General features: G+C 40.2%; 1 protein-coding gene across 1 annotated transcript in view; it reads left to right on the top strand.

Moving 5' to 3' along the window:
* LOC139696849 (transmembrane protease serine 9-like) overlaps positions 1–15134 on the top strand; it is a 34119-nt gene extending 18985 nt beyond the window's left edge. Inside the window, exons 5-10 of the mRNA XM_071595728.1 lie at positions 3061–3191; positions 4094–4307; positions 8780–10230; positions 11691–11830; positions 13036–13244; positions 15047–15134. Coding sequence (XP_071451829.1) covers positions 3061–3191; positions 4094–4307; positions 8780–10230; positions 11691–11830; positions 13036–13194 — 2095 coding nt within the window. The 3' untranslated portion in view covers positions 13195–13244; positions 15047–15134. The remainder of the gene's footprint in view (positions 1–3060; positions 3192–4093; positions 4308–8779; positions 10231–11690; positions 11831–13035; positions 13245–15046) is intronic.
* The last annotated feature ends 1833 nt before the right edge of the window (positions 15135–16967 follow it).

The raw sequence follows: 16967 nt of genomic DNA, 5'->3' as shown, positions 1-16967 counted from the left end.
AGAAAGGGCAAACATTCTGTAACTTTAATTAATCCTAACTTTAATCCTACAAGAGGTTTTGAAACGTTCGCAATGACATGGGTGAATCCTATAACAGGCCAACTACATTGTATTTGTTGTCAAATATACGAGTAAGTAAGCAAATAAAATACAATATATACTCCTATATATTAATAGCAAACAGTTATAAAAAATGTTTCAACGATCCCGTTTCTTAACAAAGCTATGGCGGTCAGAATTAATAAAAAATGAAACGACCACTTCTGATGTCAATGATAAGAATGGAAAAGAAATGAAGTTTCCCGTTATCACCAGCAAGTGCTCTTAACCTACATATGGAAGAAATGGCGAGAGATACATGGGAAGGGAAATCAGAATGGATGTAGGCGGGTCGACGTGGATTAGGTCAGATGATGGCGGATGATCAAGATTAACTCATTTGGTCAGCCGATTGTCTGCACTCATTGCTGAGGTTACTCCGGAATCAATGTGGGAGGTATGGAAAGGGGATGAAACATTTTCAAAGCAAGAGGGATGAGGTTCCCAAGAAATGAGAAGGTGAGATGAAACAACGGTGTGGGGATGTATAATTATAGCTGTTAGAATACAGTTTAATGGGGGTTAGTGTAAAAAAATTAAAAAGTAAGAAAATCACGATAAGACTTTCAATGAGGGAATTAATTACAGAGACTTGACTTCAGTAGCGACATATAATGAAAAGACAATCGAAAACTTTGATCTGGAGCAAGCCTTGGGTCTTGCCCTGCTTGGGTCAGGAACGAGAAAAATAGGGTGGATCGGGGACTTTAATTTCGGACATTGAGGGTAGAAAAATTAAGTCTACGAAGATGGAGACAAAAGAATACGTGTTAATTATCGCTGGGTAATAAGAATATCGTTGGGAAAATTCAAAAAAGTAATGGGAAAGTAAATAAGAATGTGATGTTGAGGACTGGGATAGAAGTCGAATGCTGGGTTAGGATGCAAAGATTAATCATTTTCTACAGTATGAAAAGGTATAAAAAGAGCTGAAGAGTAATTTAGCGCAAAGGAAGCAGCTATGGTTTTTCGGGTAATTTATTGCAAATGGTTAGAACTTTTTCTTGATTAATTGAAAAAAGAAAAAATTTACAATGGTAAATAATTAATCAATTGTGTCAATCGATTGAACTATCTGTGGCTATGAGTTTTCATCCTATTTAACTTGTTTTTACGGAAATGTCGACCTGAACTTCGAATGTACCACGACCATAAGAAATCTATCATGTTGTGAAAAATTTTCTAATGACGTCAGAAACCAATCCTAAATCGGCAAACTACTAGCATAAAAAATAAATTCATTTGTGAGGGTAAAGAGAAGAGTTAGCTCCCAACAAAGGAAATGAAAGAAAGAAATATGGGCAAAAAGGAAGGTAAATCGAACGCCTCGAAGTACTTTGAGCAGTCCCGATTGAATTTTTAGCCACTAATAATAAAAATGATAAAAATAAATTGAAAGTTGCAAAAGTCATAAACGCCGGAAATGAAAAAAAAAATTAGGGATTAGGTATATCATTTCCAGCGGTGCTGTAATGCATCCGCCCTTTTACTTCCATTCACGGTCAGAAGGAGAGTGCTCACTGAGAATTTATTCCACACTTTCCTCGATGGAAGCCTCATCAATGAAAAAATATTTATATTTCTAATTGACTGACTGAGAGCTTTTGCGGAATCCAGTAAATTGTGAGAGAGAAGATTCCCTATGATATGCATCGCCTTCCTAGCACAATTTCCTAAAAAATGTTTAACTAAATTTACGAAGTGAAATCATTTGAGTATCAGAAGCATAAAATGCAGTCGTTAACTATTATCGGAAGTAAATTATTTCCAGTCTGATAAGAAGTGTGTATCTTTCATCCTTATTACTAAATATGAGATGGCCTGTTTAAAAAACTGAGACAATCCCAAGAAATAAATGACAACTTCCGGAATTAAAAACTCTTAATTCTCATGTCGATAGAATTGAGCTCTAACGGCTAGTAGTATTAAATGAATGAAAAACTTCAATAGCCGTGAACAGTTTCCCTTTCTAAACAAAGTACAAATGAAAGTTCATTTGTATTTTGTTAAGAAAGGTAAACTGTTTACGCTATTGGAGTTTTTCATTCATTTAATCTTAATTCTCAGTTTCATGACTCAACCTTGAGGTAATTTATGCTAGCACAAATTATTTTCAAATTAGTTCATAAACCTAATAATGGCAGTTGGACTGACTCTTAGATAATTTAAATGCCAATTCTAAGGCTTTCAAACATAACAGAGGCAGTAGTGCCGACGCGACGGGGTAATGGGGTGACAAAATATAAAATAAGCTTCCTCATTTCTCATAATCTTCCCAATATCGTCCCACTCCTTCTACAGGGATGTAATTCCATATAAATACACATTCTTGTTTGATCAAAACAGTCGCGTTGACAGAAATACAAAATAGTTTACCTGAAACTAAAAGAGCGCCAAAAATCTGAAGGCCTCTTGGGTACACTGCCTTTTGTGATTTCCCCTCAGCCCGAGTTGTATTAGGTAATCTACCGGTTAAGGTAGGTTTTTGGATGGACATAATTACTAATTTAATAATTTGTGACCCCTAGCAAAACACAACATCCTACTTTACATCAGGTCCCTCTTCAGCTCTGCCCGAGTTGTATAAGGACTGCATTTTAGCTTTTTTATATATAATAATTAACTAGTTTTTTATCATTACTTCCATTTTTATCGGGGAGAAAGGAAACTCCTAGTGTGAGTGTGTGTGTGTTTCCATTCTTGCCCTCCAGGGGGTCATAGTAGACTTATAGGGTTCAAACTTTGCATATTTGATAGCTTAATTGGCTAAAGCACCCGACCGGACATCCGGGTTCCAATCCCGATCAAGGCGAATTATTTTTACCTGCTGACATTGTTGCATTGTAATGCACATTTAGCGGTTGAATTTGTTAAAAGTTACTGTAGCGGCATCTCCCTCACTTTCTTGGAATTTAAATATTAGTTGATATAACTCGCCGTGCTTTTTCCTCTAATCCCTAGACCAATCACCACAACAACCACTACAACCACGCGGAGACCTGTGATCCTGACAGCGGCTACAACTACCACCAGAAGGCCTCCGGTAACGAATCCACCGCCGCCCTCGTCGCCCCAGATATACGGACCAGAAGGTAAACGTCGCTAATTTTCCTGTACGCTTGAGCTAGCAATCTGGATACCTACCACTATTGAGTACTAATCGGTTGGAACTAAAACGTACTTACGATCGTAACTACTGTTTACGCCTTTTCATACCGGGTAGTGGAAAGCTGGTAATCTCCGGTTGAATGTTTTCCCCAACCACGCGACGGGACAGGAAAACGTAAAATAAATAATAATAGAAAACACGTAAAAGGTACCTTAAATTTGAGAAAGGTTAACCTTTCGGCCTTCTAAGGCCTTCTTCTGATACACAATAAACGAGCGGCTTAAAAACGAAATGTCCTTGCTGATTACTCTCGGACTTGGTTCCCGCATGGGAATGCTCTTCTCATCGCCCTTTGGATCAAGTGACGATGATTTAATAATCCGTTGTTTCATACACAATTTGTGGAATCCATTCATATCGAATCGTCGCAGAAACACACTCGTTTATTCCACACAAATGTTATAACTAATGAAATTGGGCTTTAATTTGTGGAATCTTTGAATATAATAGAAACAAAACAATTCTTGTTAATTTTCCACGATTTTAATCCGGAAAATTACGAAGAAGTGTTTTGTTCCGATAATACGACACAAATTTTACTCCAAGCGACCGGGCCTCCGACGTAAAACGACATCAGGTGAGTTACGTGCGGAAGTGTCCAAATACGCTTGCACACTCAGCAATAGTGTTTATTTTCCCTAGGAGTGTGAGGCAAGTCCTCTCCTAACGCAAATGAATCGCGAATGGAATTCGTCACGAACGAATTAAATTTGCGCGAAATAGCCTAGACAGGTTTGGTGTAAGATGACTGGTAACTACTTGTATTTTTGGTCTCTCCTCCGGTCTCTAATGTAACACTTTTGCTTGCCCTCACACCCAAAAAAGATGCCGCTGGGCTCGAGGACTGTGGTCTGACGTACGGGATGTCGTCCTTCCGGATAGTAGGAGGCTCGGAGGCACTTCCTGGACGCTGGCCGTGGGTGGCAGCCATATTCCTGCACGGGCCGAGGAGGACGGAGTTCTGGTGCGGGGGCACGCTCGTCGGCAGGCGACACGTCCTGACGGCGGCACATTGTACCAGAGACACGCGACAGAGGCCGTAAGTACACGGCAGACTCCGGGTCAGTGCAGAGATACCTATGTTAATCCTGCACTGACGATCATGTGGGCGGAGGACCGCCTTGTAGATGACGGCAAAATTTGCCGATCGTCTATGTGTCACCTTCCGCCCCATCCCCACCTCCTTGCGACAATACAATTACCGAACGCAGTGATACACAACCATCAAATCAAGATCAACAATGATTATAGGAATCCAAGGAAGTCAGTATTTTCAGCACAATCTCAGGAAAACCCACAGATTTACTTTACATTCATAAAGATAACTAACGGTATTTTCCCAATTAAGGTTTAGCCGGACCCTACAACTTGTTACTCTAGTGGTCTACAGAGAAAAGGGGAATAAACAAAATACTCAGATTCGGCTGCACGAGCAAAGAAATACTTGACACGCCCATGCTAGATGATTATTTAAGCTGATACCTTTTCCTGGGAGCTAATGCAGATTGAATCTCTTACATTAATTGGAAGGATATCTCTTTGGAAACGGTGTTGAAAATGCATTATAGGCCCCATCGTGCTACGGTAGGAGAGATCATTTAAATTAAATTAGAGAGATTAAATATAGAACAGATATATGTCACTTATACCAAGAACGATAAGGGATTAGAATAACGTTGTCGGACAGCAGTAGGGGAAAAGTATTTTGCCTCAAAAGTACTCTAGTCACCCCCTATCACACATCCTAGCCGTGGCTTGCAGGGTACCGTGTAATAATAATAATGAAGCACAACCCAGCAAAGCGGAGTGACCAGGCCAGACTTCGTGGAAGAGTGGTAACATATATTAAGAGGACAGTGTAAATTAATATATTAATTATGTGGTCAAATATATTCACCGTTTTGAAGTATTAAAACATACATTGAAAAATTCACAGCTTCGGTTTTGATTCATCTTGGTATCTCTACAAAAGCAGACAAGCAGCTTGCTACTGTTACAACGGCAATACGAGCTCAACGAATACCATAAAGCGGCTAAAGCGAAAAATCTAATTACAAAAATTTGTCAAAACTTATTGTCTCAGGCGTAAATTTATGGAATTTGCATAACATATTGAAATGAAATGAAATAATTTACTTTGTAATTCCAAACACTTTATTTAAAAAAAAACACGACCCAGGTTTCGACGTTGAACGTCATCATCACCTGATGATGACGTTCAACGTCGATACATGGGTCGTGTTTTTTTTAAATAAAGTGTGTGGAATTACAAAGTAAATTATTTCATTTCATATCACTTTGTCAAAACTTGTCATAAAGTAGTTATTACCTCAAATTGAACTTAAAGAAGCCTATAAAATAATATGTCATACAGTGAAGACTAATACAGGTATGTTCATGAAGGGGCCGTGGAGTATAATCAATATGAAATATTAAATAAATAATTAATCGTTTATATTTCAGATTTCATCACATGTTTTCCTCCTTGCCCTTCGCTTCATTTAGTTTCGTCACTAAATTCTTCTTTTACCAGTGTTCGCTTTCGCTTCGATGGGTTTCCAGGGCTATAAACCCTTAGCAGTTCTGACCTTCATCTTCACACCTCGCCAAGTGCGCCTTCCGCTTGCGAGCTTTGTTGACTCAAAGCTGAATGGATTTTCTGTTCACAAAGCTGGCAGCATCCGCGTAGGCGTCACTCACGAATCACATGTTAGACATGATGGTCGAAGATGAGAAGAGGAAATCGTTACTGCCTCGCACGAGTGCGCCAGGAACGATTTACGAAGGTCACAGGCAGCGAAAGAAAGATTAGCAGCTGAAAAAAGCGGGCGGATTTGATAAACACTCGAGTTAGTCCGCCTTTTGATCCTTTTCAACCGAAATTGATCAAATTTCCTGACCGGCCGAGTATTTTTCAATTGATTTTAGCTGTATCTAAATAGGACATCGGTGTAAGGTAAAACGGCGATAAGTATAAATACGTAGGTTGGCAATGTCAATGAATGTTAATTTGACCATTAAAGTTCATAATGGCCGAAATTAACGATCAAAAATGAAGCTTTACACTAATACTTGCAATGCAACGGTAATTAAGCAGTTGCCTCATGACGCGACACTAAGCACGACTAACAGCAAGAATACTACTTCTATATAGACAGATGTGACGCACAATTGTTTGACTTCTAACGAGATTAGACATTGAATTTAAAAGCCGTTAGTTTAAAAAATTGCCTGAAAAGCCATTCATGTTCAATTTAAATAAGAAAAAATACTTAAGTATTATTTCTTTCTATCTTCCGTCATCATTTCTTCTAAATGACAGGTTTTAATCGTAAGTTGACAATCCTAGAGTCAATACAGAGTTCGTCCGGAAAATAAGTGTACTGACTCCTGGGCTGGGCGCGCCGCTCCAGGCGCGCCCAGCACCGCTCTGACGGGCTGCGATTGGAGGGGGGTATGTTGGCAAGCGACGCTGAAAAAGGCAGTCGGCTCTGAGCTGTGGTGTAGTGAGGAGCTCTGTTAACGCGAACCTCCACGCTCGACCCACGTCACGGAACGCGATGCCGAAGTTTTTGGAGCAGCGTTATTCCATCAAATTTGCGGTAAAGCTTGGGAAATCGTCTACCGAAACTGTCGGTATGATTAACCAGGCTTACGGGGAGTCAGCCATGTCCAGAAACATGATCTTTCGGTGGCACAAGATGTTCGTGGAGGGCAGAGAAGAGGTCGACGACGAACCACGGCCTGGACGCCCATCAACGACACTCACCGACGAAAATGTGCGAAAAGTTCGCGATGTACTGAACTCTGATCGTCGTCTTAGTGTTCGGATGATAGCAGAGCAGTGTAATGCGCCAAAAACAATAGTGCACGAGTCGCCCGCGTCCGGCCAGCGATCAAAAACATCTGGCGGCTGAATCACGACAATGCGCCGTCTCACACCGCGCTTGTCGTGTCGGACTTCTTGGCCAAGCACGGCGTGGCAACGCTGCCGCACCCGCCCTACAGCCCGGACTTGGCACCACCGGACTTCTTTCTGTTCCCGAAGATAAAGAGGAGTTTGAAAGGAACGTGATACGGGACTTTGGACGCCGTCAAAGAGGCCGTGACGACGTGTCTTCGAGAGGTTCCCGATGATGCCTTCGCGGGAGCGTTCCAGGAATGGGAACGCCGCCGTGTATCGATTCACAAGGGTCCTATTTTGAGGAATATTAGCTTAAGATATGTAAAAGTGTAATACATTTTTTTTCCTGAGCTCAGTACACTTTTTTTCCGGACGAACCCTGTATTGATTGTTTATGGAAATATACCGATATTACGCTCAACTTGAAGGTCATCAAGAGGAGTTTAGAGAGTTTGACCTCGGGGAAAGAGTAACGAAGTAATGCCCGTAACTCTCTACTCATTTCCAAGTTTTATCAAGTATTTCTCCGGATTTTCACATATGTCATCCAAATTATCTTCATTGTAATGTAATTGAGTTTTTTTTGATTCAGTTATTGTTTGAATTCTGATCGGTGTTGTTGCCCATTTGGTGAGCTTGGCTACTGATAGGTTCTGTATTTAAAGGGTTCTGGATTTAAATCCGGTCAATTCCTTTGGTCACACCTGGCTTATTTAGAACAGTTATTTCGTCTAGGCAAAATAATAAGCTGGAAATTGAGCATAGCATAAGGAAAGGCACCTACTGAAACCAAACTCGACTTTGACAAACAAGTTGTGGGTATTAGTTGGCTCCGCCCTCTCTCTTTGAAATCAAAATTCTGTTTGATATTATTGTTGTTACTCTTTTGACTAAATTTAAGATTTTTTACCAGATAAATTTCATCATTATTTCCATTAAATCCTAGTTTGGTTGACAAACTGTCTCACTCTCTAGACATAACTTTAGTGAGAAAAGAAGTGAGAAAGCAGAGTAAGGTAAAAGCTATTTTATGCCTATTTCATTGGTAAATAAGGCAATAAATAGTCAACCTATTACCATAGCCAGATTATGGGTCCAGAGTCAAGCTAACATATTCTAATGGTAGGACAAGGAGTAAAGAGTGGAAGACGGTGGGGCAAGAAGCAGGAATATAATGCGTAGAGAATATACTACTCGTGCTCGTCCCGTTATATCAATATAATTCATAGGAAACCCTCTTACAAAAACGATTAATATTTTGCATCTGACAGAAAAGCTCAATCTTTCTGTGTACGGTCGACATAACGCTCACAAAAGTAACTTCAAATTTGGAATTGATTGTTATTTTTAATATGCCAATAGCGTTTCCATATTTTTCTTTCGCGGCAAGTTGAGCATTGAATGTTCTTTCATTTAAAGATCTCATGAGCTCCAGGTGTAAAAATCCATTATGTACGTTTTTTCCGACAGGATTTCGTGGGCCCGTGTAGTCGTGGATACTTGTTTACTGGTATTACAGTCCTAATCTAATATGTCATGGACAATATCATATAGCCAGCCAAACAACTTGGATTACACGAGGCTCATTGCACGCTGTTTCATTCTAGGTTCAACGCGAGGCAGTTCACTGTCAGGCTCGGCGACCTTGACCTCAAGCGCGACGACGAACCATCTGCACCCGAGACCTTCGGTGTCACCGAAGTGCGGGCTCACCCGCGTTTCTCCAGGGTAGGCTTCTATAATGATATCGCCGTGCTGGTGCTTGACCGGGTGGTCGGAGGGAACGCTCTACGCCGGGACGGAGAAAGCGCGTCTGGGGAAGCCAGGGAAGACGAGGCTGACAACGAGGCAAGGAGGGGCAATGCTGGAGTCGACGAGGAATACGGTGAGAAGGCCATCGAAGCCCTGGTGCAGCCAGAAGGACTCGAGGAGACCGCCACCACGGGAGCCATAAGGTTCGTCGAGGACGACCCTAAGGCCTTCCCTTTCGGATTCGAAGACTCCGAGGAGCAGGATCTAGATCAGGGTGAGCGGGAGAGGTTGAGGCGTTACGGGACCAGCGCTGGAATCCAGGAAGACTTGGGGTGGAGGCCCATGGGGTCCTTCAGGAGGGCCAGGACATTCTGGCCCGAAGACGGTGTCAACGGTGGTCAGCCTGTTTCCAGTGGGATTAAGTTCAAGAGACAGACCCAAACCGAGGCTGCGAAGGACGAAGAAGCGTCTTCCACGACCATGAGGCCACTGAGCTCCCGCTTAGAGGTCCTCGCCGACGCCCCGAGCCCGGGAAGCAACAGGCAGGGTCGCCAGGAGATTTCAACAGGCGCAAGTGCTACCCCGGTAGCCAGTAACTCGACGAGAGGCAACCGCTACGGCGAGGTAGCGTTCGAGCTCTCAGTGGGCACGGGAACAGACACCGTGGTTATCAGCCGGGCCCTCAGGATCAGGCCGAAAGCTGCAAACGGTACACTGGCCAGGGGTAGGTCCTTGAGCTCCACGAACGAGACATCAGCGGCCAGGAGCAAGCGGGAGACCTCAGACGATGGCGAGGCTTACCAGTCCTTTGGGAGCCCTTACAACGAGTACCTAACACTCAGGTCGTCCAAGGAGGCGACCGGAAAGATATTCCGGGGACGGAAAGCGAAGTCGATGGACGTGAAGAAGGAGACAGATGACGTGAGGAAGGCCTCCGTGGACGTGAGCTTGGAAGTTGATGGAGCAGATCTTTTCGCCTCATTCAAAGAAGAAGGGGTGGAAGAGGAAAGTACAGAAACGAGTGCGGAGTCGGGAGAAACTGAAGAAGTCCAGGATGACACCACCGATGGGACAAGCAAAGCAGAGAGGATTGACAGGGTGGGAAGGATGTTTGGAGGAGACGACGACCCGTTTTCAGCCGGGCGAAATAGGAGGAGGGCCGGGATAAGGGGTGAGGGTCGAGGAGTCAGCGCAAGGAGGTGGTCCAGGTACATCGCCCCCATCTGCCTGCCGTCTGCGAGGTTCAGGGATGAGACCTTCGTAGGGGAGAGGCCGACTGTCGTCGGGTGGGGGACGACTTACTACGGTAAGCTAGAGAAAGCGAGTTCACGAAATAGGTAATTTTTTTAATGCATCATATAAATGAATCGTTTATTCAAATGGCACCTCCCAGTGATAAATTGTCCCCGCGGGACGAAGTCAATTTTTTTCCATCCCTTTTTTATGTAGCGGTCCATTAAAAGTTGACATAGCTCTGTGAAAACGTGGATGAATTTTCTATTGCATATTTTCCTTTGTTTACCAAGCAATAGTGATAAAAATTAGCTGGTGGATTGCGACTTCTCATAACCTGAAGATAATGCCACCCAATCTTTAAGGGTCAACCGCGTTAAGCAATTACTTTATTTTTGTCTCATTCAAGATCTATTCGGTTCTCTGCTAAATATTTCAATCTTAAGTTAAGATCTACGAATTAAAATATGATTTTTACAAGCGTAAAAGTATTTTACTTTGAGTGATGGGGCATATATTTGCCTTTAAATCTGTCTACTATTAAATTTAATAAAAAATAGAATCGCGTGAAAACGTGTCCAATATTGTTGTGAATGTCTCTACAGATTGTTTTAAAATAGAGTACCTTTTAAATGGCAGTACTATGTGATTTTTTCAAGCTTTAATTAAATAAATCAAAGATTTTGTATTCCCTCAATAATTAAATATTCGAATAAAAATTATGTGGGACTGAGTTAACCGACCAAAGAAACAACTTGCAAGAAAGGGCTATGAAGGGAAGGCATAGGAGAACCGTAACTGAATAATAGAAATTAATAATATTAATTTTACGTGTTTCATCGCTACCAAAACTATTTAACTGGTGTCATTCTTCATATCAATGAAAATAAATGTATGAACCTTCTCATTAAAAAAATGAGTTATTTGAAAAAAGACGAAATGAATGAAAATCCGGTGCCCGGTAATTCAACCAGTATGCAAGTAACCTAGTCATTCTTCGAGCAGTTGGAGCCCGTGCCATTAGCTAATTCTGCAAATGAAATAATCCTTGATTTAATACGTTATACGGAATATGGAAACTAACCTTTCAATCACAAATTTATGGAGTGCATGGTGCTTTTATAAGAATGAATAACAGGAATTCTCTGGAAATCTACACCTAATTTTAACACCGTGGAGGTAACACTGGAGGGGTAAGTACTCTTAGCGCACGACTTTGGTTCAATTTAAGAATTATTTTATTCATTATTGATTTTTCATTAATCATTTTAGCTATGTTGTGGAAAAGCACATTAATAATAAAAATAAAATGTATAAGGCATAATAATAATGATTATTTTGTAAACAATTACGATAGTAATTAGAATCATCAGATATACCTTAGTTCAAGTAATTAAAAAGCAAAACTACTCTAATGATTTCCTAGGAAAAAATGGGTACTACACAAGATTAATTAAAAGCTTTTCCACTTAACTCACCATTATCTATTCCCATGTGATTTCTCGCATTTTCAAAAGACATTCATATTTTCAGGTGGCAAGGAAAGTACAATTCAGCGCCAGGTAGACTTGCCAGTTTGGCGCAATGAGGACTGTAACCGGGCATACTTCCAGCCAATCACGGGAGCGTTCATCTGCGCCGGTCTATCGGAGGGAGGAAAAGACGCTTGTCAGGTGTGGAGACTCAGTAGGGATTTTCTTTCTCCCCTCAGGGATTTTCTTTCTCCCCTCATCATAAACCATCCTCGGTTGCCAGCACCACCTGTCGATTAAAAAATATCAAAGTTCTTTGAAAGTAACTTAGCTAACATTTGTATCAGCTCCCAACATCAAAACATACCGCGTAATCTCCCCAGGGAGATTGTTCTATTCTTACGTTAAAAACGTCTTTCGTTCATACCTGGATTAGAGTGTATACCAGAGAGCGGCGTCTAGCCGCAAACTACGCCGTAATAACATTTAAATGTCGAAGGAAAAGATGGACTCAAAAGTTATAAGACAAAAAGAAAATTGGGTGAAAATGTCGTAATTGTGGCATTATTGTGTTTGAACGATAACATCATCACATTTTTCATCAATAAAACAGTAATTTATAATGTTATTATAGCTCCTAATGAAATAAAATGCTTCAAAAATAATACTTTATACAATTGCCATCAATGTTAACGTACAGGTAATGATTAATTACAAATAGAATAGCCTAAAATGGTAAAATAAGTTAGTGTTGAGTTTAAAAATAGTTTGATTTTGTGAGTGGGTTGATGGAGGTATAATGGTTTGCTTGGAGGGTGAGTCATAGAGTATGGGAGATTGGTGACACCTCTGATTAGGAGGTGGAAAGATAAACATGGTCTCATCTGAGCATTCATTTAATGGGTACTGAATATGTTGATGGCTCTACAAAATAGTGCCTGTTAAATTACTTCGCACATTTTTCTGCCATTATTATCATAAATAATCTATAAGCATTGAAATGGGAAGCCACTAGGTTTACACTGTGGTACAAGAAATCGGTCTTAAATTTACTCAAAATTTCAGTGAAACTTTTTGGCCATAATCTTGAACCGAGTTCTTTCCGACAGTCCATCGATAAGTGGCAACAAACCCTTGAGCACGCTTCATCAACGTCCTTCATATTTCACACTCCCAAGTCACGTTTTTCACATCAAAGGTAAAGATGTGAAAAATAAAGTAAGATATACATAATTGAGTTTTCATTTTGGAAGAACGAAATTCTGTAGGACTCTAAAAGTTGACCTTTAATGCTTGCATTAAAAAAAACTTTCATTTACCGAATGCTTCATGAATTCTCAAAAATGGGAAAGGTTTCATTTTCCGCTGGAGTTCGTCGTAACGTTTCAACTCTTTCCGTCACCCAGGGAGACAGTGGCGGCCCTCTGATGCTCAAGAAAGGAGGCCGTTGGATACAGATCGGGGTGGTGTCCTTCGGGAACAAGTGTGGGGAGGCTGGCTACCCCGGAGTCTACACCAGAGTAACCCATTACCTCGACTGGATCAAACAGAACACTGCTGACTGATCATGGAAAACCACCCGGAATCCTCGCCTTCGTATCTGCGAGAGACAGTGGTGAGTGAAGGAAGACAAGACTATATTTCAGTGGAAAGATTCGGAAACATGTCCGGATATCTATCAAGGGGTTATAAAGTTATTTTTGTATAATGAGGCCCAACCGCAATAGCACAAACCAGAAATACCCAAGCCTTCTTCCCTTTATAATAATTAAACGGGAATAGAAATTAGGTCAATGTTTAAATATTGATGTAAACTGGATTGATGGACTGGAACTTTAAAAAGTATTGTGCGCCGTAGACTCCTGAAGCACATATTACCTAAAGTCTATTGGCTCCATTATTAATAAGCATAAACAATTCTTGAGTTTTTAGTATTTTCTAATGCCTTCATGTAATTCAAAATACTTTACCATTTCCTCTCTCTTCCCCAACTGCCCAAAGCTAAAAATCAGCGTATATAATAATTCTCCATACCGTAACACTGTTCGTTTCATTATGAGCCATTTGCCTGAATAGTTGTTTGGCGACTTTTAGCATCATTCTCTGTAAATTCTTTCCACAACTCAACTCAGATTCTAACATTGCTCCATTTCCTTCTTTCCATCACTTTCCTTATCTTTTGTTTCCCTTAATCAATGACAGTAACATTTACTTTCTTGTTCGCCGTTTCAATTGTTTCTCCATAGACCATTATCCCTCACTTTTTTAAGACCTTCCCAGCTTTCCTCTTCCGCCTTTCCCTGCTTTCAATTAGCCTAATTGTCTTATTCCTTCAAACTCAGTTTTAATTGGTACATCTACACTAATCTCTTTGAGTGTTTCTTGGAATTGTTTCTCTTTTATTCTCGTTCACTATTACCTCCCCCTTTAATATTGAGTTATATTTCTTAACCACTAATTTTGATCCCAATCTGCATCCCCTCCCAGGAAGGTGGACGCATTGATTATTCTATTCAAAAACATGTTTTTAACCATAATATACTCTAAGGAACAACTTCCTGCATCTCCTAGCATTAGTATGTGTGGCCTGAAGTCTGTAATGGTATTTATTTTTTTGTTTAGTACTAACCCGAAAACAGTCGATTTTGGGCCTTTCAATTCGAACTATAAACATGAAATAACAGCAGGGTCGGCCGCAAAAATTGAGGTCCTATGAGAACAAAAATCCACCTGCGCGGTAATTGAACTCTCGACCTCTGGGTTCTCAGGCGAGAATGTTACCCAACCTCCACTGAGGCTGGCGCAAGTATGTTCAAACCTGACGGAAGGTTATGATTTAACCCTTTCTCCGAATAAAATATAATATTCTCCATGTGTGAACAGTGATTTAATGAGTCGTTTTCCAAAGCTTTTAATCAAATCAGCTCTGTATATAAATTTAGAGAACATGGAGGAAAGCACAGAGTCAACTTGTTAAGTAAGTAACATAATTCAACTGAAATGTTTCTTTCCACCAAATAAAATAACAGTGATATAACTGTTTCTATCATAGTGAATCATACTAAATTATAACATTTTTCAGCGACCAAAGTGTTGTTCCAATTTCACACCATTCCGTTTCCTCTTTTAGCACAATTACGGTTAATATTTTTTGAAAATATATTCCTTTCTTTTACTTTTTTCCAATAATTTGTCCTCTCCAATCTCTAGTTTAACTTCAATGAATGAGATCGCACCCTCATTAGCTCATCAATTTCTCTTTTTTCTGGAACGCTTTGTTTGCGCCCAAACTTTCAAACTTTGAACCTTGAATTGAGTCCAAATAGCAACTTTCAATCAGCTCAGATTAATCATCATGGAATTCTTTCGTCGTCTAAAAAAGAAAAAAATATTTAAAATTTGTTTTTATCCTTACAGGAGTATGTGAGGCGGAGAGGAGGACGAGTGGAACGCAGTGCTCTCTTTGAAGAGGGAGATCGTGCAGGGGGAGCGAAGCTTTAAGAAAAAGAACGGGAGGGTGGGAGGGCAATGCTTACAGAGAGCAGCACCATGAAAGAGTTACCGTTTTCCACCCATAATATTCATCGACAGTTTTTAGTTTAAGTCATTGCATTAGTAAAAGGTTTTTTTTCCGTCACGCGGCCGAAGTGGAATCGGTACGCGCACCAACGAACCTATTCCAATTTAATGCAATCGCCCATTTAAAAAATTATCCCAAGCCAATAATTATATTTCCCAAATTTTTTGCAAACATCAAAATAGTATCCCAATTATGACCCAATCTTATTTTTTTACCCTTAAAATATTTATCTTTTTGATATTTTTACACGGATTAAAGTGCATTAAATTGCAAATGTTACCTAGAGAGCAGCATATAATTTTTTTTCCTGATAGCATGTCTCTAAGCCTCTGTGATTGAGTGATGGTGAGAAAATACGTGGCCATGTCATGAATGATAGGAATCTGTTATTACAAAATGGATTCAAATGACAAGTGATGAGTTGACAGTATGCATTTCATAACTAAGAAGTGAAAATGAATGTAGTGAATATATTTTATTATGATTGTAATTATGTGTAAATAATTTATAAATATATTTTAATATTTGAATTTATTCACTCAATCTTTCATTTCGAAAGTGAAATCTACAGCTCGGATCGCAAGATATGTGTCGCGGTACTCCAGGGGTAGAGCGTTGGGACTACTGACCGGAGGGCCCGGGCTCGATTCCCAGGCCTGCTTCTCTGAGCACCCTCAGCTTCACCCAAGCTGTGTGATTTTTCGGGTACCAGGTCTTCCTCGGAAACCATAACCGGCACAGGGAAAGGAACTGGCCCCCCTACCCTGATGTGTGAATTTCAAATGCCTTCGGGCCTATAAATGAGCGAACTCTACCATCATCTAATGAACTGACCTTCCGGCTGATTACCGTGTTAATCACAAGATAAAACACTGCTGTGGAAATGCAAATTGAACACATCTAGGAAGTCTTCTTACCTTTCACATTTAAAGTAATTTAAAATTAATATGATGAACTTTGGAAAAAATAAAAATGTAGAAAATCATAGTAGTTTCAAAACAGCTGAACATAAAAAAAATTCTCTCGATAAAATGTCATTAACGTTATTGTATGTCGTGAACTGGAAAACCCTCTAGGAGAAGCAAATTTCAAGCTAGCAGCAGAAAATATGTAACTTCATACTAAGAAAATGATTTGCAGCTGGAGGAGAGACGACTCTTCCTATATGTTGGAACAACATTGATGATAAAAACTCTTCTTTACATCACCCGGGTTTTAACTTTATAATTCGTCTTCAAATAATCCAAGCTGGAATAAGTGGAAGAATTTTGCTGTTTATGCACTATAATCAGTAGTAGTAAGAAACGCAAGAGGGATATAGCAGCAGGATAGGAATGGCGATGGAGAATTTCTATCACAATAAAAAACTATTAACGGCAAACATTAGAATAAAAACAATTTTCATAATTTATAGGTAATCTACCGTTAAAATAGATTTGGTATGAGAACAGACTGCACAATCCCTTTACTTGTTCCTACGAAACACAACCTGACACCCGGCACTACCATAGACTTCAGCAGAGAAAAATATATTGAATACCATGGAAATGTGATGCTGCAGAAGAAAGCTGAAAATAAAATCGATATAGTAACAAATGAAGAAGTTCCTCTATGGGAGTAGATCACAGAGCAGCCTATGGAGGGCACTTATAAGAAGAAGAGGGAAACTTATTGAAAAAATCAACCGATAGCTTACTGAAGGAAACATAAAGGGAAAGAAGAATTAGAGGAAGGTAATCAATGACATAAGTAATATCA

Source organism: Hetaerina americana, unplaced genomic scaffold (genome assembly GCF_022747635.1).
Source record: "Hetaerina americana unplaced genomic scaffold, ioHetAmer1.1.p SCAF_7, whole genome shotgun sequence".
Taxonomy (NCBI): Eukaryota; Metazoa; Arthropoda; class Insecta; order Odonata; family Calopterygidae; genus Hetaerina; species Hetaerina americana.
This window is presented reverse-complemented; position numbering and strand designations above follow the sequence as displayed.